General features: G+C 42.3%; 1 protein-coding gene across 2 annotated transcripts in view; it reads left to right on the top strand.

Moving 5' to 3' along the window:
- Positions 1–8364: 8364 nt before the first annotated feature.
- The window catches only part of shf (Src homology 2 domain containing F), a 94773-nt gene continuing 77510 nt past the window's right edge, over positions 8365–25627 (top strand). For both annotated transcript variants that reach the window (XM_083969206.1, XM_083969205.1), the window contains exons 1-2: positions 8365–9059; positions 24267–24399. In XM_083969206.1, coding sequence (XP_083825332.1) covers positions 8628–9059; positions 24267–24399 — 565 coding nt within the window. In that variant the 5' untranslated portion in view covers positions 8365–8627. The remainder of the gene's footprint in view (positions 9060–24266; positions 24400–25627) is intronic.

Below are 25627 nucleotides of genomic sequence, written 5' to 3'. Positions count from 1 at the left end.
TTGGCCAAGATCAAACACCTGAGATTTGATCTGTTCCCTCACCAAGCCTCTGCAGATACTCTGTTTACCCTGCAATCACAGCATTTCATGATTTGTGCAAAAGTGTGAGGAATGAGCTTTTAGGAGAGCCAGAGAAATGTAGGCCATCTCACCCTGGATATATGCTATAGGTCTGACATGTACATCAAACGGTAAATATCTCAGTGCTTTGAGGCTCCAGTCAAACTGGGTATGCAAACCAGAAGGCAAAAACTCATAGTACATATAGAGGACATCATCAGGCTTGACACATCAATGCTCAAACAGACACTTGAAGTTGATTTATCACCACAACCAGCACCAGAACATGTTGAATATAAACTTCATCAACTAAGTTAGAAACTAATGTTTTCTAGATAGGAAGAGTGAGTGCGGCACAGAAACAGCATACTATGACCCTATAGGGACACTAACTGGAAATACTGGTTGCATATTAAATTAGTATAAAGGCCTGCTCTCTGCTGCAGGGGTGGGTCGATCAATATCTAAAGTATCAATACTACCAACACTTAGTCTTGTTTCGAATAGCAATGCTCATGTTAATAGGATCAATACCAAAACCAAAATAGATCTGTTGAATGTTTCATCACATAGGGGGCACATGAATACTCCACTTGCATGTACTCTTTGTTTGTCTGCTGCTGTGTAAGTGGTGTCATTACCTCATTATGTCAGATAACTCACACAGAAATTATTTCAACATAATATGAGAAGTAATTAACAGAATAGCAGAAATCAGCCTGGGGCAATTTACTGTAAGTATATGTTTCCCTCCCCAGATTGGCTTTAGCTGAAGAAATGAACCTCCTGTGCTCATTCTTACTGTTCTGTGAACCATCATTTTTAAGTATTAATAAGGAATCAAAGTAATTTAGTATTATAATTAAGTTTAGCATGGAGAAATGTGTTCTTTATACTTCCTCCCCTTTACACTTATTTTACTTATTTAGATTTTACTCTGTTTCTGACAGTTAATTGTTAATATATACTGTATATATATGATAGAAGTTTATTTATTTAAAACACATCTGTAGTCCCTGGACAAGTATGAGCAGATGAAAAGATAACATTATTGAAATAGTTGAAATAACAGGATAAAAATAAGATAATGGCCATAGTATTTAAAAATAGACAAAACAAACTGACAAAACAGTGAACAAGAGTGCCAAGTCATAAAGATACACAAAGTCTAGACTCTTAAACAGCACATTCTCACTCACTCTCACTCTCCCACACACACACTCAAACACAAGCACATACATAGATTACAGTCCAACCATCCTCATCCCCATCCTCGCCCTCCTCTAATAACCATGCTCACACACACACACACACACACACACACACACACACACACACACACACACACACACACACACACACACACACACACACACACACACACACACACACACACACACACACACACACACATTCTCTCACATGTATCTCAGCAATGTGTGCAAGCTTGCTTACTCGATAACCAGTGCTTTGATAAAAATGTGTGGGGATTTGTACATAAGATAAATTCTGTGGGAAGGACATTCCACTGACTCATAGCCACACACGAAAAGGAAGAACTACCAAATTGAGTTCTGCGTTGTTGAATGCTGCACTCACCCCTGGTAACACATCGGGTTACTCGTGCTGTGTTTTCAGAGCAGAGTGCAACAAACTTTTTCAGAGGGGGAGTACTAGATGCATATGTAAATGATTTTATGGACTAAACAAACATTTGAGAGTATTATCAAGTTTTCAAAGCTCAAGCAAGTGCATGACAATGGTGGTAATGCCATGTTTTTTTGGCATGGATCTTTAGGCTACTTTTATACAATGATTCTAGTGGTTTTATAGGTGTTTTACATGTCTGAGACCAGGATGTGATACAATGCAAAAAGTGTGGGGTGGTCGTTGCATTTACAGTAGGCTAAGCATGTACTTGATGCCTCAAGAAAGTTTCTTATGTATCTGAAATTTGCTAAATTGAATTTCAGTGTGTTACTCAACTTTTTGACATGCCCTTTATGTAAAGCTAAGTGTTGGATCTAGAGTTACCCCCAGGTATTTAAATTGCTCCAAATGTTTTATTTTTTGCCCATTTACTACAATCTTGGTGAGTTTTAAGTTTTCACCTATTAGTTAAGGACATGGTTACAGTTTTTTCAACATTTAACATAAGGCATGAATTGTAAAACCAGTCACTAACCTTGTTCATTACCCTTGTTTCAGTAATTTCATGGCCAACTCTGTTCACTTTTCCCATGAGTATATCAAACAGTATCATCGGCATACATTATAATGTTAGCATCCTTACAGACAGAAGGCAAGTCATTAATGTATAAACAAAAGAGCAACGGCCCAAGAATTGACCCATGTGGGACTGTGGATGCTATGGAGATAGTGTACCATTCACTCGTACAGACTGGCCAAGATTTCATCCGGTTTTGTACATTTATAGAGAGATCAAAATCTGTAAGTGTTTGTAACAGCACCTCATGATTTACCGTATCAAAGGCCTTGCGTAAATTAAAGCAGAAGCGATCCGGTCGTTTTGGCTAATGCTGCGTTCCAGGCAGGCTTTTGAAACCGTAAATTACAGCTTCAAGTCACAACTTACGATTTTGTAGCGTTCCAGGCAACCCACTCGTGTTTTTCCGACCTGTTTTACCTGTGAAAGTGCACTATAACGGCCACTCGTAACTTCCGACCGGTGAACTCGTACCAGATCGAACTGGTACGACTTCACAGGTCGGAAAAACACGAGTTACGAGTTTCCTTGAACGCACCATAACAGTCCTCGTCCCTACGTCACCACATTCACGGCGTCCCTTGGCTGCACACACAGCCCTGCATGCCGTTCTCTCTCCTCATTGGATAAAAACTGTAGGATACGATAAATGTTTTCTCCTCGGCTCAGAGCAGAGCAGAGTGACTGAGAGACCCGTGTTTCGGTCCAAACACTCTATGTAAGTGATTGCTGTCGGAAGATATAACTATTTAAGACTTATATTAACACAAATATATCACTTAATTCTGCTTTAAGGAAGCCTGCTCCCACCACTCCTCCCTGATCTGGGCTGGTTTTAATTTCAGTGGCAACAAGCTGTTTCAGTAGAGTGTGTCTTTCTGAAACCAAATTGCATTGGATCTAAAAGTATCTTGTAATGATCACTACTTTGCCAGGCTAAAATTAACATGAAATGTGGCCCACAAGTCAATGGACCGGCAATAATGAGCCAATGATGAAATAATGACACTCTGAATGGAAATTTTCCATTATGACATTTTACTACTAGTATATGTTTTACTGTAAAGCAGAACTTCTACTCTATCTATTATAGTATCTAGCAGTCAGAATAATTCATGGGTACTTCTGTTTAAGTTAAGTCCTAAATTCTTCTTCCACCACTGACTGCCCATGAGGTCGTGTTGTTTTAATGAATTCTTTGGCCGAGAAGAAACAGCCATATCAGACACATATAGTGCCCCGCCAGACAGAGGTCAGGCTTCACTACACTGCAATATACTGCACCTGTTTCCACTGTTGCCATCAAAGTCTGTAATATTACAGTGAATGTATGTTTAGCTCATATCTATGCACACCTGCATCCGGCAGACAGAGGGGACCACACACATAAATCAGATTAGTAATCTGTTCTTGTCCACCTTCATAGTAGAGGCAGCCATTAATACTTCATTTCATCTCTGCAGAGGAGAACCAATTCTGCAACAACCAAAGGTGACAGTCACACGGTTACTGCAACAGAGGCTACAGGAGCTGAGAGCTCCACTCTGATTGACAGGCATGGTGGAGCAAACAAAGGCTGTTCAGCCAGACTGAAGAAATTCAGAAGATTGATCCACATGCAGGCTCAAACACAAGGGACAGAACCCCTAATGGTTACATGGCTTTATTAGGAAACAGGCATGGAAAAAATATGACATCATTGCTCAATCTCTATTGTCTTGTTTGTCTTGATGCTATGTGTGTAGTGTATATGAATTCTATCTTATTCCTCCAGCTTAGACACTACAGTGCACTGGTACACTTTTTGTCCTAAATGTAATACACATACTTGAATAGAGTGAAATAGAATGACAAGGTAAACACTTAAAAAATCATCAAAAAAGAGCCATGAGGTGGAGGTTTAAACTGAGAAGAGAAGACTGATCAGTGGCAGGTCTTTCAATCTTGATACATCTTAGAATCAAAGTGTGTATGCTGGATGTGTAAAAGCTCATACTAGATTGGATTTTTATTCAATTTTTTGTGTAACTTACTCTATACAAGTAAGATAACAGGCCTCTGAGATGTATTTAAATGTATTCATTTTTTTCCTAACTTTTCTAACCTCTGTGACTCAGAGCTGATTTGAATTTTGCAGCTATATTGGACACATAGATGTAAGATTACGCTCCATTTAGCCTTCATTAATGCAGGAAGTTTTGTTAAGCATGGTTCCTGTTTATCAGCAGCAAGCTGCCTCATGCACCTCCTCATCAAACTGTTTCCTATCCTACAGTACATTCACTGTGGGAGGCTCTTAGTGCAACCACATGTCTTCTACTCTGTCCTTGAGCAATTAGATATTGATTTCCTTGCTTTAAGGACCTTGGTGATACAGTCATTGACAAATAGGAGAAATTTACTCTTTCACAGATGTTCCAACCCCCTCACCCTGGGGAGCCAAATCAAAAACCAAAGGCTTGAATGACATTGAGGAAAGAGGAAAAAACACATCTTTGCTAGCTTTGACTTCAAATGTCCTGCAACTGCTTGAATCACCTAATCATGTTTCCATGGAGACCACTAGAGTGAGGATGTACACTGTATGTTTACCAGACAAAGTATAAATGTTTGGATAAATAATTTATGTGTAACAGCACAGTTCTAAACCACATTTTTGATGAGTAGCAGTTGAATTGAAATTGTGTTTAAATGTTAAATATATGAAAATAATCCATGGTGGAGAGAGATACAGTATATAATGAAAGAGAGAGAGGGAGAGAGAACAATGATTACCTCCATTTATCTGGCTGTATTTGTTACCTGTGTTTGTTATTGCTGACAATTTAAATTGCTCAATTTATTTCAAGTTACATGTACATGGTAAAGCTCAATGTATCAATACCATTGATATGGTTCTGTTTTTTGTAATAAAATCCTTTCCTAAGGACATATTTGTTTTCAGTGGTGTTTACACAGAAATGTGTCTTTGCAGCCAGATCTATTTCTAATTATCACTTTCTCTTGACAGTATTTTTTCTGTTATATCTGGGGCTTTGCTTTGTACCTCTGGGGAATTCATCAGACAAATTGAACATAAACATACCGGTTTGTACAAAGTGCCTCAGTTCTTTGAGCAGCATTTCTTCACATGAAATCATTTCTTTTCATCTGCATCATTTGACACAGTTATAATCTTCACCAGTCTGTAAAAAGAAATCTGTAAAAATGTTCAGTTGACCATTTTATTCCAGTCTGGCACAGTAGTCATTCATTCTCTTCCATAAATGTTCTCATATTGACACGCCTGTCATTGAAAGCCCAGCCACACCCTGCTGTCCTGCAGCAACGCTGGCTTTCCCGCCTTTCAGTGACCTGACACTTCCACCCACCTACTCACCTGTTCTCTCATTCCCTACCACATTGTCCATTGTGTTCTCCACACTGGCGTGGCTTCTTTTTGCCAACCAGTTACAACTGCTGCCCATACCCTTTCTTCCCTATACCTTTTGCTTTTGCCTGCCATGCCTGTCCAGCCCTGTTAAGGTGAACTGTTTTGAACATGTCTCTGAGTCATAGGGACTTCTCCTAAATCTAAGCTGTGGCATTCTGTGCAATAAATTTGACTGCTGAGGCATGAAAACAAGACAGTAATAAAGACTCTGAGCTTAGAGTATGCAATACCCATTTGCATTGTAGTGGTGCATACTAATCAATATAATGGTAAAATAACATCCAGCATATAAACAAGTTAAATATTCAGATCTTTAAAAGTTCACTGCGGAGAGGAGTGCAGGCCATAAAGTGGTTGGGAGATCTATCACTAAATTGCCCTAAAATATAGAGTTGATGTATTCTGGTAAATGGTTTGCCTGACATCCTTATTCCCCATCATGGTACTACCTGTTCCTGCTGTGGAATCATTTCCAGCAGTGCCTGAGAAACCCTGAAGCCGACTGACTTGAAGAGGAAAATAAACTTGTCACATGTCTCGCACAGCATGTAAAACGCATGAGCTGTGCAGCCACTGTTGAAGGCATCAGCACCTACAGCGATCTGACACTGTCATCTTGGCTACAATTGGATGCCTACTAAATTAAATCCCTGCCATGTATATGTACTGTACATGCCAACATCACCAATGTTGACACTAAGCCATGTGTAGTTTTGTACTTGTGTATGTATATACAGTATGTATGTTTGTATGGCACTTAATGACAATTGCTATTAAACTATAACTTCGGGTCAAGAACTGCTGATATTCTTCTTTCTTCTTATAGAGGTATTGACAGTTTAAAGTGAACACACGACCAGCATCTCTCATATCATTTGAAGCATGATTACTTTAGCAGAGTGCTATGCATTTTTCTATAAATTACCCATGACGCACTCTGAGCCTGCGTAGGACACTTAAGAGGACTATTTGTAGGTAGTGGATTACAGGATTTGCATTTTAAAGGATGGCAGTGATGGCAGCCGATGTAAATTGGCGAATGCAATTGTGGCAATGCAATCAAAGATCTGTGATGTGAGTCAAGCATGGTAACATAAATGACACACCTGCTCCTGCCCACCACAAATCCTCTAATACCCACAGCATGAGTCAAGCTATTACCCAGCAGCACTAGCAATATTTATATCACATCCTGTGCATGTACAAATACAGCACTGAATGTATAGCGCAACCCTAAAATATACCATGTGTGAGCTGATCAGGCTTTTAAGTGCTCTTCTGAGAGAGTTTTCCCGCAAATGATAACAAAAAAGACCAGTGCTGCAATAAACTAAGGACCATCTGAGCCCATTTCCCTCATCTTTTGTTTTAAAGCTTTTATGTATAATACACTAGTTAAACAGATTAACATTCTGACTGTGGGGTGAAATTGTTTCTTGAGAGTGCAAGGAAATTGCACTGGTCAAATTTCTCTGACCATGCCCAAAATGCAATGATGGCAGGATTTCAGGAGAGAAATAATAGATTTTGTTTTGATCTCAAGAGCAAAGAGTTGTCTCTCCCTGGGGCCTGCCAGGGTTAAACTCTGATCTGTACATGGTGACTCGCTCAAGGCTGTGTGTGTGGTGGTGTTATTAAAAAGAAATATTGCTTCATAAAAACCCTGTGCTCTGCAGCCATGACTCCTGTTAATGCAGACTGTTGCTGGAGTATGTCTCCAGGGTGGGAAATGGGATTTTCTTTTATTTGTCCACTGATCGCAAAAAGAAATTAGTGTTTAGCAAATGAACCAATGACCTTGTTCGTCAGAGGTTGAAAGACACCTTGGAAAGACAATGTTTACATACAGTATATTGTTGCTTTGAACATTTCACCTCATGGTTTTAGGTAATGAACTTGGCTAAAGCTGAACCCATGTGTATATAGATTCAAGTATCTCTCTCCACTGGTCATTTGCAATGCAATTTGCAATTAAAACAGTCTGCAGTGGCCATCTGGGCATGAGAGGCACTGACAATGAGCAAAGGACGTTTTACCCTTGGTCCCATTGGTGAATAATATGTGTAAGCACTGAGCTTTGTTATTTTTTTTTTTAAGTGTTAATTTGTGGAAATATATTGCAGAGTTTACTCTGGAGAGAGATGGGAAACAGTTGCCAATTTTAATTAAGCTTTTGATGAATCCCTCCTACTATGAATGCACCATAGACCACACAGCCTTGTAAGGTAGCTGTGAGGATTCAGATTATGTGGTTCACAATTAGGACCAATGGATCTCAGAAACCATCATCTCACACCATCATCTTCATCACCTAATGCTGGATTCCTGTAGACGAGGGGGGGTCGCCTACGAGCGCACATGGCAGCTGCGACTATAGCGTTAAAGTGAACAGTCAGCGGAGTTTCAGGAGTCCAGTAGGTGGCAGTGAATGTTCTCAGGTAGGGAGGGCAGGTTGTGTGTGGAGCTGGAGCCGGGGGGGTGGGAACGGGAGGGGGGCGTGTGTTCCTCTCTTGCACAAGCGCTCCCATGTTGCGTAGTCTGGAAACCTGACGTGGAGAGCCGCCGAGCTGTGATAGCGAGAAAAAACGTGTGTGAGTGGTGCGTGTGTGTGTGTGTGTATGTGAGCGCGCTGTGACTGTATGAGTGTGTGTGAGAGAGAGTGACAGAGTCGCGGCAGGGCAGAACAGAAAAGTGCCCGTGGCTGCTCCTCTCGCCGGCTCCGTGCGCTCTCCTCCTCGGACACAAGAGTCGCCCGAGACTGGCGACGCGCTCCGAGCCCCGGTGTGCCGGTCGGTCACGGGTGACCCGAGGATCCCACTTTAACGGACGGACAGACTCCGGGCTCCAGCTGGCAGGAAAGGTGGAACTAAACTACATTCATTGACTTGTGAGCGATGCACTGGCAGCATGGCCAAGTGGTTCAAGGAGCACCTAGGATTCAAAACTACCAAAGCACCCCCTCCGGCGCCTCCGAAGCCGGACTACAGACACTGTCACACCGGTGTGCCCGGTACGCCTGGCTACCAGCAGCCCAGCTCCGGGGCCACCTTCCCGAGCCCCGCTCAGCCGGACATCCTCGCTGCTTACAAACTTCAAAAGGAGCTGGACTTCGAGGACCCGTACACTCCCGGTGGAAATATTTCATTTGCCCCGAGCTTGAACACTGTGGGGTCGCCGGATATCAAGTACGTGTCACCGAAGCACCGACTTATCAAGGTGGAAACAATCGAAAAGAGCAGCCCCGCTCCGGGCGGCGGTGTCACGGTCACCCAGGCTGTCGCCGTGGGGAGTGTTAAATCTCCCACTTCCCCTCCGTCGGACCACGACAACAAGGAGAAGGTGGGTAAAGTTTAGTCCAAACATTATAGTCTGTTGTAAAGCAACAGCAACTTTTAAACGTGCCCATAACGCGGACTTTGTTAATTACAACCCCAGAATAAACAAAACGCAGCTGTTCGTTGTCAGCCTAATTAACCCAACTAAACATTTCCTTTCGAGTTCAATTCATCTCGAAGGCAATTAATCACAGAAATGCGCCTCTTTCTCGTTAAACTCGTGCTTGTTTTCTCGCCTCGGAAACGTGGTTTGTCTATGAAGTACTTGACCTACTCATTACAGGAATGAATCGTTGTGCTGCAACCGGCTCAACTTGTTATCACAACCGAGCAACGGCTGCCTGTCTGTCCGCCCGAGTTGCGACATCCACCCCCTCATCAGCCAGGTGCTGTGGAGGGAGCAGGCTATGTCCTAGGTTGACACACAAAGCAATATCTCAGCAATTTGGCTGCTTAGTTAGCCTAAACCTTTGTGGCAGTAAAAAAAAAAAAAAAAACTCTGCTCCAACTGGTTGAAATGTGACTGCTGTGTGAAGGAGTCCCCTATCTGCAGCACACCCACAACCAACAGTGTGATATAGACTTACGCACTGTCTCTAATGTAACTTTAATCTAATCTTATTTAACTAGACAGATCAATTTAGTAAATGTTCTTTTTGCAGTGATGCCTGCTCCCTGCGGGCAATTACTTGATGAGTTTATGGATATATGGCTCCAATTTGAGCTTCACTTGGCACTGCTCTCTGAATGTACTGTAACAGCTCAAGCCATGTGCCTTTTTGTTTTTTAAACATCTTAAATTGTGGCCCCTGCGCACACACACACACACACACACACACACACACACACACACACACACACACTCATCAGCACAAAGTGGCTGTGGAGACATACAAGCAGAATGCATGCGGGCTGCGCCTCGGAGCATGCTGTCATGTCAGGCTTCCCAGGAATTCACACACAGCGGGTTCACAGGGAGAAATCTGAGATACCCGGTGTCAGTGAGGTTAAGGACGGTACTGTATGATGAGTGCGATCCTGCTGAGGAATGTTTCAGTGTCTGCATGTACAGAGGAGAAAGCACAGCCATGTGAAAATACACACTGTGCGCCACTGTTTCCTCCAAAGATCACGCCTGTAATCACAACTGTGCTCCAAAAAATTTTTGTGGTCATCCTGATTTTCACCTTCATGTTACTTCCTCCTCCTCCTCCTCCTCCTCCTCTTGTGTTTGCTTTCGCACCTGTCTTGTGACATGTGGTGAGTCCACAGTTGGTTTTTAGCTGAACACTTTCATTTGTATTCCACCGAGTCTGCAAAGCTTTCACAAGAGTGTTGTGTGAATGAAGACTGAATGTGCATTTTCTTTTTTTTCCCTGTTTGTCCCAGTTTTGATCAGACACACAAAAAAACAACTGTTACTGTCATCTATTATCCCCATGACAACCAAATGCAGCTCATAAAACTATTTTCTGTGCTGATGTTTGTTTTCCCAAACTGTGAGCGGCGGTTTTCAGCAGCTCTCATCAACTCGGTTTTGCAGTTTTAATATTCATACATAACATTATCGTTTATCAGCAAAACAGGCAGGAAACTGGAATTTACAATTCTCACCAAGCCACACTGCAGCTGTTCAAACTGATTAAACACAATTACAGTTGTCTCTTGTTAATTAATGCATATTTGGAGCGCCCTCAGTCGGGAGTGCTGTTGCTTCTATCCCCCCTCTCCCCAGTATGGCTTTAATTGTGTGGTATGGTTTAAATACCTCACACCTTGCTATATCAATGATGTTATAGATGAGCTAAATCGGTAGTGACAGCTGGCGGGCTTAGCAATATGTCGAGGGAAGGACTTAAGAGTTTTTTTTGTCAAGGTGCTGAAGGTTAAATAAAAATGGTGTAGAGAGGAGGAAGTGTGATGAAGATGGTGTTTTCTTTGGAACTCGCACCAGGATTGTCTCTCTCATTATTACACTGGCCTTGGTGGTTTTTGTAAATAGTAGATATCAGGCAAGTTTCTGCCACTTTGACAGTTAGTTTCTATCTGTCCTGTAGTGCATTAGTGAAGCTCTAAAATGATCGGTGCAGTATAATCCATCCTAATATTCATGCAGCCTTGGTTTTTTTTTTTGGTTTTTTCAAGTGACTCCGTTTTGGTGTTTTACTTTGTGCTGAGTTTTGTGCTTTAACTCCATGATTTCACTGTCAGTCACCTTACACCCTCAGGTGGAAGGGGAAGTTTGCAGCAGGAGCACTGCTCAAAAAAACATGTTGCCTTTCAGTCTTTGTTGTCACATTTATTTAGTTTCAAGGTTAAGTATCTCTCAAGTGTCAAAAAACGAGAGCGTGTACGTGTACATGATTGTGCCATGGGTTTGTTCATTAAAATAACGGATGACTCATTTGCGCCTGAAAACCTTTCCAAAAAAAAGTCACCATACTCGTTAGTAAGGACACTGTTGCTTCAAAGCATTTCAGGGGTTTATGTTGAAACTTTTTTGAGGATTACAGTTTGCCCTAAATTGAGGATTTTCTAATTTCAACTGTGTCTGGCCGTGATGATTGTTTGTAAATCCTTGTTAGAGCGAGTCTCCAGGTGAGGATATTAAAAGTTCTATTAATGCAGGATTGTCCAGAATACATAGACACACGTTTCATCAGTCTGTGGGAGGACACTTTTAGTTTGTTTAATGCACTGCCTCCAGGCTGGTGTTGAATTGCCAAAAGTTTCCAGACGGCATGTAACTGTTGTATTGTTACTTTTCTTCACATACATGCATATTCACACATGCATGCTTAACAGTGTAATAGTAAATGGAGAGAGTAGCTTTACAGGTATCACATGGAGAAAGCAGCACTTTCTCTGTGCAGACCAAATGCTGACTGCTGGAGTCTGAGCAAAGAGCTATGTGTCTTAACTGCATTGCTCGGTTACATTGATGTTTTAATTACTTGACTCATGAATGCTAATTATATCACTGCTTAGCCAATGCCCGAAATGCCAATAGCGGCATCAAGTGAATTTCCCCTAGACCGTTTCTATTCACCAGACTTCCATGGGGAAAAAGGCAAGATAAAGACAAAGTTTTCAATGTGGACTGGTGTACTGTATATCTGTCCTGCAAATTAAAATGCATCTGCTGCATTTCCATACAGTAGGTGTCCCTTTTAATCTCATTTCCACATTGAGCTTCATCTGGATGCACATAACTTGGAAGTTTTGAGTTTCGGAGGCATTTTGATGTGTTTTTGTTTTTAATGATGCCAAGCCCTTCATGGTAGAGTGGGTTGAGCAAGATGATCAATTATCATCCTGCCTTGGAGCCAATTAAAGGCCTCATCTCCCAGCTCATCGCTCTACTCAGCACTAACCTAACTTCTCTCAAGGACAACTGAAAGTGATGACGGGCTCCACTTGGAAATGTGTAAACAAAAGCAGTGGCGCAGAGCTGACAGACTGCGGTATCCTTGTGAGGCGCAGCCCGTCATCATCAGTATCTGTCTGTGCACCTGGGAAACTGCTCTTCCAATCTAACCTTGTCTCACCCCTCCCACCCCCCCTCACCCGTTAGGCCTGCAGGGTCCCTTTGACTTCTGTGATCCTACTAGGCAGCTTGCATATCTATCTATAGAGGCATGCAGTTGCATCAGAGGCCCAGACAGTTGCTGTGCAGCCAACAGAAGCATCTGGATCAACAGATTTGGTCTGTGCTTCTTTGCCTACACAGTTCCAAGCTGTTTTTTTTCTTTACAAGACCTGGTTCAGCAATTGAATTTATTTGCTGGTGGTGAAAAAACATTTTTGTCTCCGCCAAGAGGGTCATGCTTTTGGTCCTGTGTATGTGTGTGTGTGTGTGTGTGTGTTTTTCTGTTTGTAGAACAATGTCTTTAAAAAAAAATCACTCCACTATCTGATTGAAACTTGGTGGAAACTTAGGCCTATAGGTCAGAGGAGAATTGATCAGATGTTGGCGAGGATCGTTCCACCACAGGGGCATTTATAAAGCACCTTCTATTTTTGCTAAGTTCATGAGTCATAAAGCACAATCCCCCTTTCTTGCATTCCCCAGCTCAGAAAAATCTATCAAAATATGTCCTTCCCTTTTCTGCTTGAGGAGAATTTCTCCCATGTTTTCTTTTCACCTTCCAAAGGTGAAAACAGAGTATTTACTCTCAAGTCATGCTTAGGTGTCCTCTTATTTCTGGAGTGCAGTGGGTGGTGAGGTGTATGGTTATCTTTTGAAAAGCAATGTGTTTTAAAATACCATGTATCTCACATCGCATGACATTACAAATAAGATGACACCTGGTGCAAAATGTAAACTGTGACAGTTCCACACATGTAGACCTCAAGTTATGTGTGAAAATAATATTAATATGACTGCAAATGCAATATTGCTATAATAAAGACATTAGACAGCACAGGTGTGACCCATTTAATCTGATCAACATTCCTTAGTGGCAGGTTATAGAGCATCTCCGACCAATGTACTGTTTCACCTCCAACATGCAGATCAGATTAGACTAACGGCCACATGATTATGATTTCAGCTCAAACAAGCTCAGAAATGCCAGTCACATGTTTTGGGAGTAAAGATTAGACGCTGTATTTCATGGTTACTAAAAACAGTAAATTAAGTAAATGATAGCTAATACAAAGGCAGTGATCCTGCAACACATGCTGCCATAGAGTAGATGTTTGCTTCCCTGTTCTTGCATACATTTGAGTACATTTAGATGTTTAGTGATCAGATTAAACTCAAAAAGGATATGAGACCATACACGCCCATGCTACAGTCTTCTACCATGGGTAGATGAGGCTTGTTTGACTGGCCTGCAGATTGCAGTGCCTGTATTGCATGGCTGAACTTGACTTGGCTTCATTTCCCCAAAATGTGAATATCTTCACGTGGCCTTTCAACCTGGCACTCCAGACATCAGTGCATTTTTATAAATGCATCCCACTGGCCTTTCATGCTCTCATATCTGCCAGTGATAGGAGAAATGTCAAGCACACCCGTCAATATCACCTGGGTCTGCGAGAGTGGTTTTCTTCACGGAGCCACAAAATGAATGAAAACATCAGAGCCCATCATATTTTGTTATAGCACCCTCATTTAAGTGCAATTCCTCACCTTTCTGTATCAGAAAGAGGCTGGCGAAGTTGATAGTGGGCCCAACTGAATGCCAGATTGGTACAGGATGTGTCCTTGTTGCTACGCTTCCACAAACCCATTTATTTGTGCTCTGTGGCTGAGAATGTTTAAATAATCTCAGCTGAAAAACTGCATACTGGGAAAATATATAGCTGTACTAATAAGGATGTGATGTATTAAAGTCATTTCTCACCGCTGTGACAATGTGATACCCAGGTTGAAATAATCAACAGATTGGTGTGAAAGCTGTGTTGTGCATGTCTTGGATTTTGCAGCTGTTGGTTTTCTTAATCATGCTTGGTTGTGACAAATTTCCTCCCTTCCGCAGTGGACAGATTGTGACTCACGTTCGATGTAAGCAGATAATTGTTTTGATAATTATGACAAATTGTGTAAGTAACTCGAAGAGAGTGAGCTGCTATGGCTACTCTGACTCAGAACAGTGAAGTCTGTAGTCTGTGATGTTGTTGGCACAAAATGCTTGTGAGAGTTCTGTTTGACCCACACTGCACCGAGGTGTCAAAGAATGCCATGCATTTCCTGAACTATTTTAAGCATCTAAAGCATTTTCTCAAAGTCACCCTGCCAAAACAAAGACTACCAGGTACTCAGTTTTAATTACCAGCTGCTCACCTCACAGTACAGCAAATGTTTCTTTTCATGCCTGACACACTTTATACTCACTGTTTTGTTTTTCTCGTGCCTTACTGTCATTGAGAAAAGAGCGTCATAATGCATTCCTGTGACCTGAACAAGAATCCTGGAAGGGCACTTTGAAAGGAAGGAAGGAGCACAGTGCTTTTTGGTCCACAGCCGAACACTGTGCATGCTTATGCCCCACCTCCCCTAAAACAGGATGAAGTCATTCTGTAGCCGAGGATACACTGGAAGTCATAATGTAATGGTTATTCAATTCAGCACTGAACGGTTCGGCTTTTCATCAAGATATCATTTGGGCGAATCCACAAATCCTGTTACATTTACATCATGGCGTTGTAATCCAGCATCATTGAGTGTAATAACTAGTCATGGTTAGGTTTTATGCACAAGCATCACACCACATGTGCCTGACAGTTATAGGTTGGAAAATGATGGCCTTTAGCCATTGTTTGCTTATTTTCTTCTCTCCCTCCGTCTGGAAGACTTCTCTCCGGTTTGAAGAGTCCCGACGGAGTCTGTTGTGTTTGTTGCTCGATTTGCTTTTTCTAGCTTTGCACCGGAACATCAGTCACATGGTTCCACCAGGTTACAATTAGCCTGCAGACTAGTGCTGCAGCTCTGGTCACTGGGGAGTTGTAGACACATGGCTCTGTTTTGTTTAATGACAGTGTGTGTAGCTGAGTGTAGAAGGAGGGAGTCCTGGTGGGCAGGCAGATCGTCACACACCGCTTAAAAGGAAACAAATTGAGTCTAAACTTGCATGCCTTCTGAGACACAAAGGGAGAATTTACATGAATGATTGGCCTTCCTTTTTTTTTTTTTTTTTGCATTATGCAAACTCCAGATGTGACTAGGTTGTAATCTTGCAACTAAATGCAGTATACGGTAGAGGTCACAGGGAGCATATTTGCCTCTGTATCAACGGTGTGTGAGTGCAGGCTGTTGTTTTTGTGTCACACTGCAGGAGGCAGCCAGATTTTTGTCCTGCAAATAGAGCTGCCCTGTGATCTGTGTGAATGCCCACCAGGAAGCTCAACACTACCATTTCTTTTCTTCTTAGTGGGATTCCAGACTTGCATTTCATGCTTTCTGTGAATGAGAAATCAGTCTGCTAAATAATTGTAACTGCCTTGTAGTGTTGCTCAGATCTGTGTGTCGCCTTTTATGGCCATTGTTTGATAGTTAGAATTAGCTACTGTGATATAGGAAAACAGGGGGGACAGAGAGAGCCGCTATCTGCAGTTGTTTGGTGGAAAATAAGGAATGGCTTGGTTGCTCCAGGATTAAGGAAGTGCTCCCTTCCTGACAGGAAGTGTTTACAACTTGGTGACATTCCCTTTTTAACTTGACAAGTCTGCGCTTGCCCCTCTGTGTGTAGGCTGGATTTTCTGGCTGCCGCTCGCTTGCTAAAATACAACCAGGGTTAATGTTCTCAGCTGCTTTGACTTGAGCAATCGAGATGTCGGAAATAGTGATGAATGGTCACGGCACGTAGCTGTAGCTCCACTGGAGGCTCTTTGTGGCGACACGCTGGTGAATGTCCCTCACTCCTCTGAATATAGCCTCCCTCGCCTTTTGCTATCCTGCTAAGAGAGGTGGGAAGCCACGTAGCAATGGCAACGCGACGGGACTCCACCCTGCCTGCTCGCCCTATTGTCAGTCTAGGCGATATGCAGGGGCCTCAGTGCATCCTCCCCACACAGAGGCTATCTGAGGCCACAGCGCATCCAGCCTCAAACGTGGCGTTCTCACATCAAAATCTTGTTGTGTTTACGGCCAAGACTGCAGCTTGTTTTTCTGTCTGCTCTATAAATCACTTTCTGAAAATCAAAGTCTCCATCCCAGTGGATCTCCCTGTGCTATTTCATGAAGGCCTACTTTCCTAATTGTGTCAGTTTTCATCTTATAGAAGCCATGATAAACAGTTGTGTTTCTCCCTATGCATTGTGGGGGGAAACTATTTACTGTCTGCATGTGTATGAGTCAGCGGACATGTCAGTTTGGTAGTTAGACAACATAAAGTCATCCAACTGTACCTCATTCTCTATTTCAAAATTAATAATAATAACTGTAATTGTAGTGACGAAAACTGCCGTAGCCATGTTGAGGACAGTTCCCTGTTCACACACACGCACGGAATTATCCGATTTTATGAAATTCCAACATTCCATTGTAGCACCTGAATTATTCTCGAGCCTCGTGCCGCACCACTAACTGTATGTAGCAGAAACACTGCCAATAACTCAGGGACACACTGGGATGGGGGCAGAGGTAGGAAATTGGATTTTGTCAAGCGTGTCGTCAAGTACTTAATCTTGAATATCTGTCGCATATTAAGAGCACCTTCAGAGGGTGCAACCCACAGCCTCCTCTCTCTTCTCCATTGGAGGTCTTAAGTGGCTGTGTGGAGTGTGTTTCACCGAAGGAGGTCCTCTCCTCAGGGACACGTTTGGGTGCGTTTTGTGCTCAAGAAAGATGCACTCATTCATCAGCAGACAGAAGCAGCCAGAGAAAGGAATAACCAGAAAGTGGGGTTACACAATTAGCTGCTTAAAGTATTAAAATGCAGAGCATTACCCATTGGTTGATTTGAGGTTCTCAGTGACATAGTTTACATGAATTTTACTTTATAGCTTGACAGCATATTGATGGTACAATGATGGTTTCGGTTCATTTGTGTGATTTAGTCATTATTTACTCCATGTCATACCCTTTTAAAACTTTAAGAAAAACACAAAATGTTTGTCTTTTTTATGATCCAGATACATTTTTATAACCATCTGTCAGAGAAAGGGGAAGGCTCAAAAACAAAAACAAAAATTGTATTTATGAGCAATAATGTAACAAGCCACATTATGGGATTCTGTTAAAGAGTATTGGTTAACATGCATGAGAGGAGCAAAGTGATCCTAGTAAATCCAGCTGTCTCTGGACAGACTGCTGCTCAGTATAAACTAAAGAGATAAGCATAGAAATTGTGATGTATTTTTATACACAGCTGTATGGTCTCTCTTGTTGATATGATGCTGTGTGACTGATGATTTAATCAACTTTATGACCAGCTGTAGTTTAGTCACAGCAGGTGAATGTTTGCACTGATAGAGAGACAGAGATTTGACATTGGTGGAAGGTTTATAATAAGAAAGTTGACTGTCATCTCAGAACATTTTAGATAATTACAATATGGTATTTATAACTTTTTAAACTCAAAGTTTAGTTATTAAAGTTAAACTTGCCAGAGTTAGCCACAGTGGTTAATTTTCATCTGTTGTCCCTGGGGGTGACGTGACGTTGTACCTGATCTGTGATTACATAAGTGCAGCCCATACAGTGATGATGCAGAGACCAACTAGGTGTTCATGATATATTTCACACCCTTGTCCTTTCTGCATTGCTGATGCCTATCCCACTGAAGTGTGGCGCATGGTATCAGTGTTGCTGCTGCTGCATCTGGAAGCATTCCCATACAAACCACGATCAACAACAGGCAAAAACCCCTTGTGCCAAAAGAGCCGGTTTCAACCAGGCTGCCGTGCGTAAGCTCCCCCACATGGCCAAGAGTGCAGAGATCTGAAGAACCAACATTTAATGTGGTCTGAATCTTAAAGGCAGTGTGCGTAATAAATAAGTCGGCAGTCAGAAGTGAAGCCGTTCTTTGAACAGCACAGATGTCTCCATGGGAGACACATGTGATACTGATGTGCTCAGTCTAATCCTTAAAACATGCACAGGCAAGTATATGTTGCACATAGACCATTAGAACCCTGCTAATAAGATAAAACAAGACAACAACAAGAATTACTGTAATAATTGGTGGTGTAGCTTAAGATGGAGAAAATCCATCCAGCTGAGTGGTAAGAAACAATGTAGAAGAGGTTTCTTATGATGAGTCGCCTGTTTTTGTTGATTCACAAGGATCAGTAGTAGTGTGCCTAGCTGCTCTTGAATGATCCAAGAGCAACAATGTCCAATTAAACTAAAAGCAGAGCAAACAAATATGCCTGAAAAAATAAGAAAGATATATATTGTTTATCTCGAGTGAAGTGCTCTTCATCAGTGCGTAGACTGGAGTAGCTTGTGGTAGACTGATTGTGTAAAAAAAAAAAAAAAAAAGCATTTAGAGCAAAGATAATAATTTGATTAGCTTCCTCTGCAGGCTCCTAAGCAGGTTTTTAGAGGAGACACATCCCTCTTCCAAGCTCCCTGAGAGGCAGAATGCTCCTGCAGCACCTGTGTTTCTGCGGGAATATTTCAATAAAGTTTCATTAATGTCAGCTCTGTGGGGTGGGGAATGCTCCCCTGCACTGTCTCTTTTACAGGCAAACCAGTTTTCCATCTGCCTAATCTGTGTCTGGAGGTGCAGAACCCGGTCGGGCTCCGTCCTCACAAGGGGACCTTCAATGAATTGTAACCAGATTTGCACTCGCTTCTTAGAAACATGAAAGCATCTTATTGATAGTAACTGCATTATGTCAACAGAGAAGCTGTGATCATTTTTGCTCAAATAAATTGCCTTGAGGGCAGTATGTTCTTTCTGGAAAATCGTGGCCAAGATATCTGCAGATGACTGCGCAGTGCACACAAAGCATTCATCCTGTGTTTATAGACAACGATTAGGAGGTGGAGAATCAGCAGAGGCACTTCAAGCAGCCACAGCTTGTTGAGTTTTGCTTCATATTTAAAATTTGGACATTTGAACGTTCTTGTAATGGCAGCTCTCATCTGCAGAACAATTTTTTAAAAAGTGTTTCCTCCTCCTTTGTCTTCTCTTCCCTCCCTTCTCCTCATCTTTAAAATGGCTCTCTGTCCTGACAATAGTGGCATGTGTACTTTTTTTGTTGTTGTTGCTCTGAAGAACAAAAGAGAAATGGGAGCAAAGAATTCCTGTTGTAAAGGCCTAGATGCAATTGAGCTGCTAAGAACTGAGTTGTATTAGGTTATCAGTGGCTGAAATCCCTTGTGGCGTGAGACATAAATCACACATGTCAGTCCTCTTTCTTTCTTTTTTTCCCTCTTCTCTCATTGTACAGCCTGCTGACTTTTCTCGCGGCCTCAGATAGGCTTCAACCTTGACTAGCCCCTGATGCATTCAATCCTTCCTGGACCAGCCATGACATTAATATCATATTCCTGTCTGCACTCATTCAGCACGAGTACAACCCGTCTGTATTTTCATCTATGAGTGTGTCTGAGAGTATTTTTCTGGTTGTTGAATGGTGTAATGGAGCAATGGATGTGTAGCTTGTTCAAAATTAAAAAAAAAAAAAAAAAAAAAACTGAGAGATGAAGCAGGCAAGCAGGCAGCCTATTTTCTAATTGTCATAACCAAATTCCCATCCATGTTCTCAAATTTCAACTAATGCATTTTCTGAAATTTATCATTTTGCTCTACAGTAGATGATGTAATAGGCCGACCAAAACAGTCTCCTTCCATTAAGGAAAAATTCTATCTCGTATTTTCTCACTTCTAACGGAAAGTGGGGGCCCAATCGCATTGTAATCCTAGAAGCTCAAGCGTTGTTGAACAGTGAGCCAAAGTGGCAGGTGCCTGTTATAAGTTTCCCCCCTTCTCTAATGTTCTCCCTCCCTTCCCACTGATTTGAAGTCAGCCTCACCGCCTGAGAACCGCAGTGCATTTCAAGAAGTCTGTTGCTCTCTCTGCTGCGAGCTGCCAGAGCTCTGGCAGGTGTAAGACATGGCCAACCTGGGATCTGAGCTGTGGAATGAAAGTAATTGAGTGAGTTCTCTCTCTCTCTCTGTCTCTCTCCATGCTGCAGACCAGTAAAGGACCAAACTACTACGGGGACATGGCCTAAGCCTGTGAGGTGGCTTTGTGAGATTTATATAGGCTTACATCACAGCTTAGCAAAGACCTGATGTACTGGGGGAGCTGCAATCTTGTGCTGAGGGGGGAATTTTACTTTCATGACAAGTGTGGCTTGGCTGTCGTCCTGACACACCCTGGCATGCCACAAGGCAGATGGTGTGTCCCCAGGCGAAGCCACCGCTCTCTCGCAGGCACCCCTCTCCTCACAACCCCATGCTCCTCCTGCTGTCAACTAGTTATTAGTGCAGAGGGACAGGAAGGACATTGGAACAATTTGGAAAAAATTAACCACATCCTCCACCCAACTATGAACAGGGCTGCAGGGGCACGGTGCCTCATAAAGGCAGTCTGTTGATCTAAATAGTTGATGGTTCAAATCCCCTGTTTTCCTGGAGGGGTATTTTGCTGGCTAGCAAAACAATAATGCAACAATACAGCAATGTAGATGAACATTGTGAATGAAATGATGTGACAATGGGTGGAGCTGACTTGAAACAATCCCCATTGATAAAAAGGTACTTTCTAAAATGTGTCACACGTAAAAATGAAAGTGAAGTAGCAAGAAGCAATTTACTTGAACCACCAGCACCCACTTCTTTTTGTTTCATTTTTATCACACAGTACAGGTCAACTAGAAACTGGTTTGTCATTGGCTTTAATTCGCTTTTTACTAGGAAAATGAAAGTTGACTGGAATAAGCACATGAGCCAGGTGCTTTTTACTGCCCTACTATGCTTGTTAAATGTAAATCCTTTTTCTTTTCTTTTTTTGCAGCATAAGCTGTTTGATGACAAGCCCCTGCAACCTTATTTGAATATAGTGGACACGGGGGCCATGAGTGTACACAGTTAAAAGCTGTGGACCTACTCGCACCTAACCAAATTAGAACTTCAGATTTTTAATTGAGAAGCACTGGCTGCAGGTACTTTATGATGTGTTATAATCCCACATTATTTTATGTTTTAATACAGAATATGTGAAAGAAATGTGGAGGCTCTCCGCAGAAAGTATTTTAGGAGGGTAGAACAACAAAGGACGCTCTTCTGGCTGATTACAGATTCCTGTTTTGCTTTCAGTGTACCAGCATGCCTATCAGACTTTTGTTGTGCCTGATTTTGATTGCTTGGGAGGGTAAAAAAAAAAAGGCCCATCAAGCACATGTATTAGAGTGACAAGCTCCTAAGTGAAGTGTTGTGCCTTGTTTGCCTTAGAGGGATGAGGGAAATATTGTGTTTGAGTCTCAAATCCGAGCTTTAGTGATTGCATTTAATTCCAGGACATCATTCTGTGTGATGCTATCAGACGTTTTCATCACACACCCTGGCCTTTATTTGTCCCGCATTATGTCAACAGGAAAGGCAAACGATGATGTCATGTGTTTGGAGTGGCTCCAGTGCAACATAACTCAATAAGTGATTGCCATTATTTCCTGAAACATGCCCAAACATCCTTTGGCTGATGATGAAGGTGCGATGAGGTGGTGAGACAGGAGAAGTCTAAGATGAGAGCTCTACTAAAAACCTCACTGCTTAAGAGAATGGAAGATGCAGTGTTTGAAAGGGAAGGGTTTTATCACATTTGTGGGCTTCGGTCTGAAAACCTCGAGCCACTCTGCCCATTTGACTGTGGTCCACATACTGTAGCAGAGGCCTTCATCCCTTCCATTTAGGTGATTCATATGTTTTGTTAGTGAGGGCTACTTATTCTTAGGTCTGGTCTGTGTTTGCAGTGACTCTATCTGAGGTGGGTTTGGCACATAATGCTATGATTACCGATGACTGCGTTTCCATGCAACAAGGTGTGAGATGGTAATGATGCTGTGGCTGCGATGCATAATTTTGCTGAGAGCTTCTCCGCTTCAGGGATCTCTGGGGCCACAAAGACGTTGCTTATCAGACTGGTTGTATCCTAATTAAACTTGAGAGTGAAATATGTATATTTTTTTGTGGCACAAAAACAAACCAGGACAATGTTTGTATTGGACCCCCCACCCCCCACCCCCCTCGCTTGAATTCACAGAAGCAAAACATTTGAGGAACCCATAATTATGCTGTGGAAGAAAAAAAGTCCTAGTTATTTTCCCCAAAACAGATGGAGAGAGAATATTGAAAAGGGTGGATTTAACACACAGTAGCTGGTATGAAACACATCTGAGGTACTTCCTTTTGCCATTATTGCCTAATCCATGTATAGTGCAAATGATCTGTGCAGGAACATACCTGCCAGCTTTTCTCTGCCACTAAGCAGCTTACAAATTATCCCCACTGAACTTTCTAGCATTTAACACTTGGAAACTTTTCAAAACCTCTTTTTTTTTAATTTATCACTGACACTTGTCCTTGATCGGTATTGTAAAAATGTTGGTGCTTTCCCAGCTTAGGAGAAATCCTACAGTTGTTAAGGTGTGTAGATATATTTTAAGCGTACTTCCCTGAGGCTTGTCAGGTGTATGCGCGTGCGTGGCACTCTCTCGTGGGTGGCCTGCATATGCAGTTTGCTTCTGGGAAGTGTTTGCTCTCTCTGGCAAAGCTTGTCTCAGGAAAGGTGGCTAGGTGGAAGCACAGCACGGCGGGCATGAGGCTCAGTCCACCCCCAGTGTGCCCCACCCGGCCCCATCCACCAGATGAGTGATGAGCTTGTTTATAATGAGACCAAATCCCTTCCTGTTACGCATGACTCATAGGGTGTAGTGCCAGTCGTATATTTACGTGCTCACTTAGGTGTTTGCATAAGCGATTCCATGTTGGTGCACTGGTTTTAACCTTAGAAAACTATTTGCTAAGATGTTTCCAAGTTACAGAACATGTGGTAGCCTTTCCCTACCGCCAAACGCATCGGCTTGGACCAGCATGTCAGGTGCCTCGACAGGGAAAATGTCCATTCCCTTTTTCCAACAGCTGGCCCAAACCTCTGCACTCACACCCCGTCATTAGAGCTAATGTCCAAGTGAACAGATGGCTCAGATTGGAGTCTATTTCCTTTCAAAGGGAAGATCTTGAAACAGCGTCCTGGTAGATGAATCAAACATTTTAAGGAAACAAACATCCCCCTCAAAGGCACTATAGATGCGGACTGTTGCTCCTCTCCCTGAAGGTTTCAGCTGTATTTCTGGGTCCCAGGACATCCACCTAATTGCCATCCACTGCACAAAATGCTCAGCAAAAGAGCAAGACTGCAATTAACCGTGGCTCACTGCCAGCTCGGCGTAAATCTGCCAAATTGTTTCTCTTAAGAAAGTTGAGCAGTTTTTGGTCTCTTTCCCCTACTTTTGAAATGTAGGCCTGTCACTGGGCTATCATATAATTAGGTAGACCAGCAGTAACGGGGAGCATGTTGCAAGGCTTTTAGCTGAGGCATTGTGGTGGTGTGCTGAGGCAGAGGTGGGATGTTATTTATGCGTTTCTCCCTTTATCTCCTGGTCAGCTTTGTGGATACCACAGCAGTATCTGTCACACAACTCTCCTCACACCTACCCATGTCATAGTGTTCAATAGAGCACAAAAAAAAAATCTTTTTTTTTCCTTCCGCAACACCTCACCTTTACCTCTTTTCTTGTCCTCTTGCAGCTCATTATCCTCGAAGACTACGCAGACCCTTTCGACGCCGAGCAGGCTGGTGGCACACAAACCACCACAGAAAAAGTGACAACTGAGAATGACGGCTACATGGAACCATACGAAGCCCAGAAGATGATGGCAGGTAGATCAAGACATTCACTTCCCTCTTTGATTCCTTCTTTTTTCTCTCTCTTTTTTTGACTCGCTTATCTCTATCCATCTTTACTCTTAGTAATTGCAGGTTAAGTGATAGGAAAGGGATTTGTGCATTTTCTATGACTTAATTTTTGTATGTCTTAGAGCAGTGTTAATTAATGTGCTGTCTGATTTTGACCCTATGGTTCCAAGCTTGGAATTAATGAAGAGCCTCAGAAGGCCAAATGTCAATTTACATGGCAGGTGCAGCCGAGTGGAAACGACCTGTGTGTCATGGAAGATGTCAAAACATTTTCAAAAGCAGCAACTTTGCCCCCAGAAACCATACCAAACGTGCAAGTGATTTCACATGCCTCGGAGGTGTAGGACCAATAAAGTGAGAGATGCATCTTACATTTTTTTTCGGCTGAACTGCGTGTGCACATGGAGGCAGCCAGCCACTTGCAGGGATTTCCAGGAAGGCTTTTTTTTTTTTCCTTCTGAGGACAACAATAGCTGTGTGCTAACATAAGAATTCTGCCGAACCACATTCTCCACACAGCTTTGTCAGAGTACACATTCATTCTGTGGCTAAATGAGCACAGCAATGACAAAGAACAAAGAATGTGCAGAGAGGGAAAAGAAAATGATGAAAAATGCGGAGAAAACAAAACATGTGGCGCTTGTTTTCCTCTCCTGCACAGATCTGTGAAAAGAATGCTTCAGAAAAATGTTCACAAATGTCAGATTTCAAGCAGATTTTTATGGGGCTAGAAGATATCACCATTTAGACCTTTTGATATACTGACAAAGTCATATCATTTCTAATATAACAGTGCCTCTCAAACTCCCACACGTACTGTATCCTTATGAACACACATACACCCACTTGCTCCCATAGCTCCCACAAAGACAGGACATGAATGTCTCTGTCCCTACTCAGCAATTTCCTTTTAATGGGCCTCCAGACAATCTCTTGTTTTCATCTGTCTTACTGGTTTGACCTCTGGCCCAGTCATTGCCTCAGCTGAGTATAAAATCTGAAGATTTATCGTCTCTCTCAGGTGGAGGAAAGAAGAAAAAAAGCAGAACAAGCCCCCTGCAGTATCACTTGCATCTTGAGCTTATTCCAGGTTTTTTTTTCTGCAAGTTGTCACAGTTCTGCATTTTGGATGTATTGTATTTGGCAGCAATTGTTCATTTGATGTGATATTAGGTTCTGAAGTTGTCTTCTT

Source organism: Trachurus trachurus (genome assembly GCF_905171665.1).
Source record: "Trachurus trachurus genome assembly, chromosome: 3".
Taxonomy (NCBI): domain Eukaryota; kingdom Metazoa; phylum Chordata; class Actinopteri; order Carangiformes; family Carangidae; genus Trachurus; species Trachurus trachurus.
The sequence above is the reverse complement of the archived record's forward strand: the minus strand, read 5'-3'. Positions and strand labels throughout refer to the sequence as shown.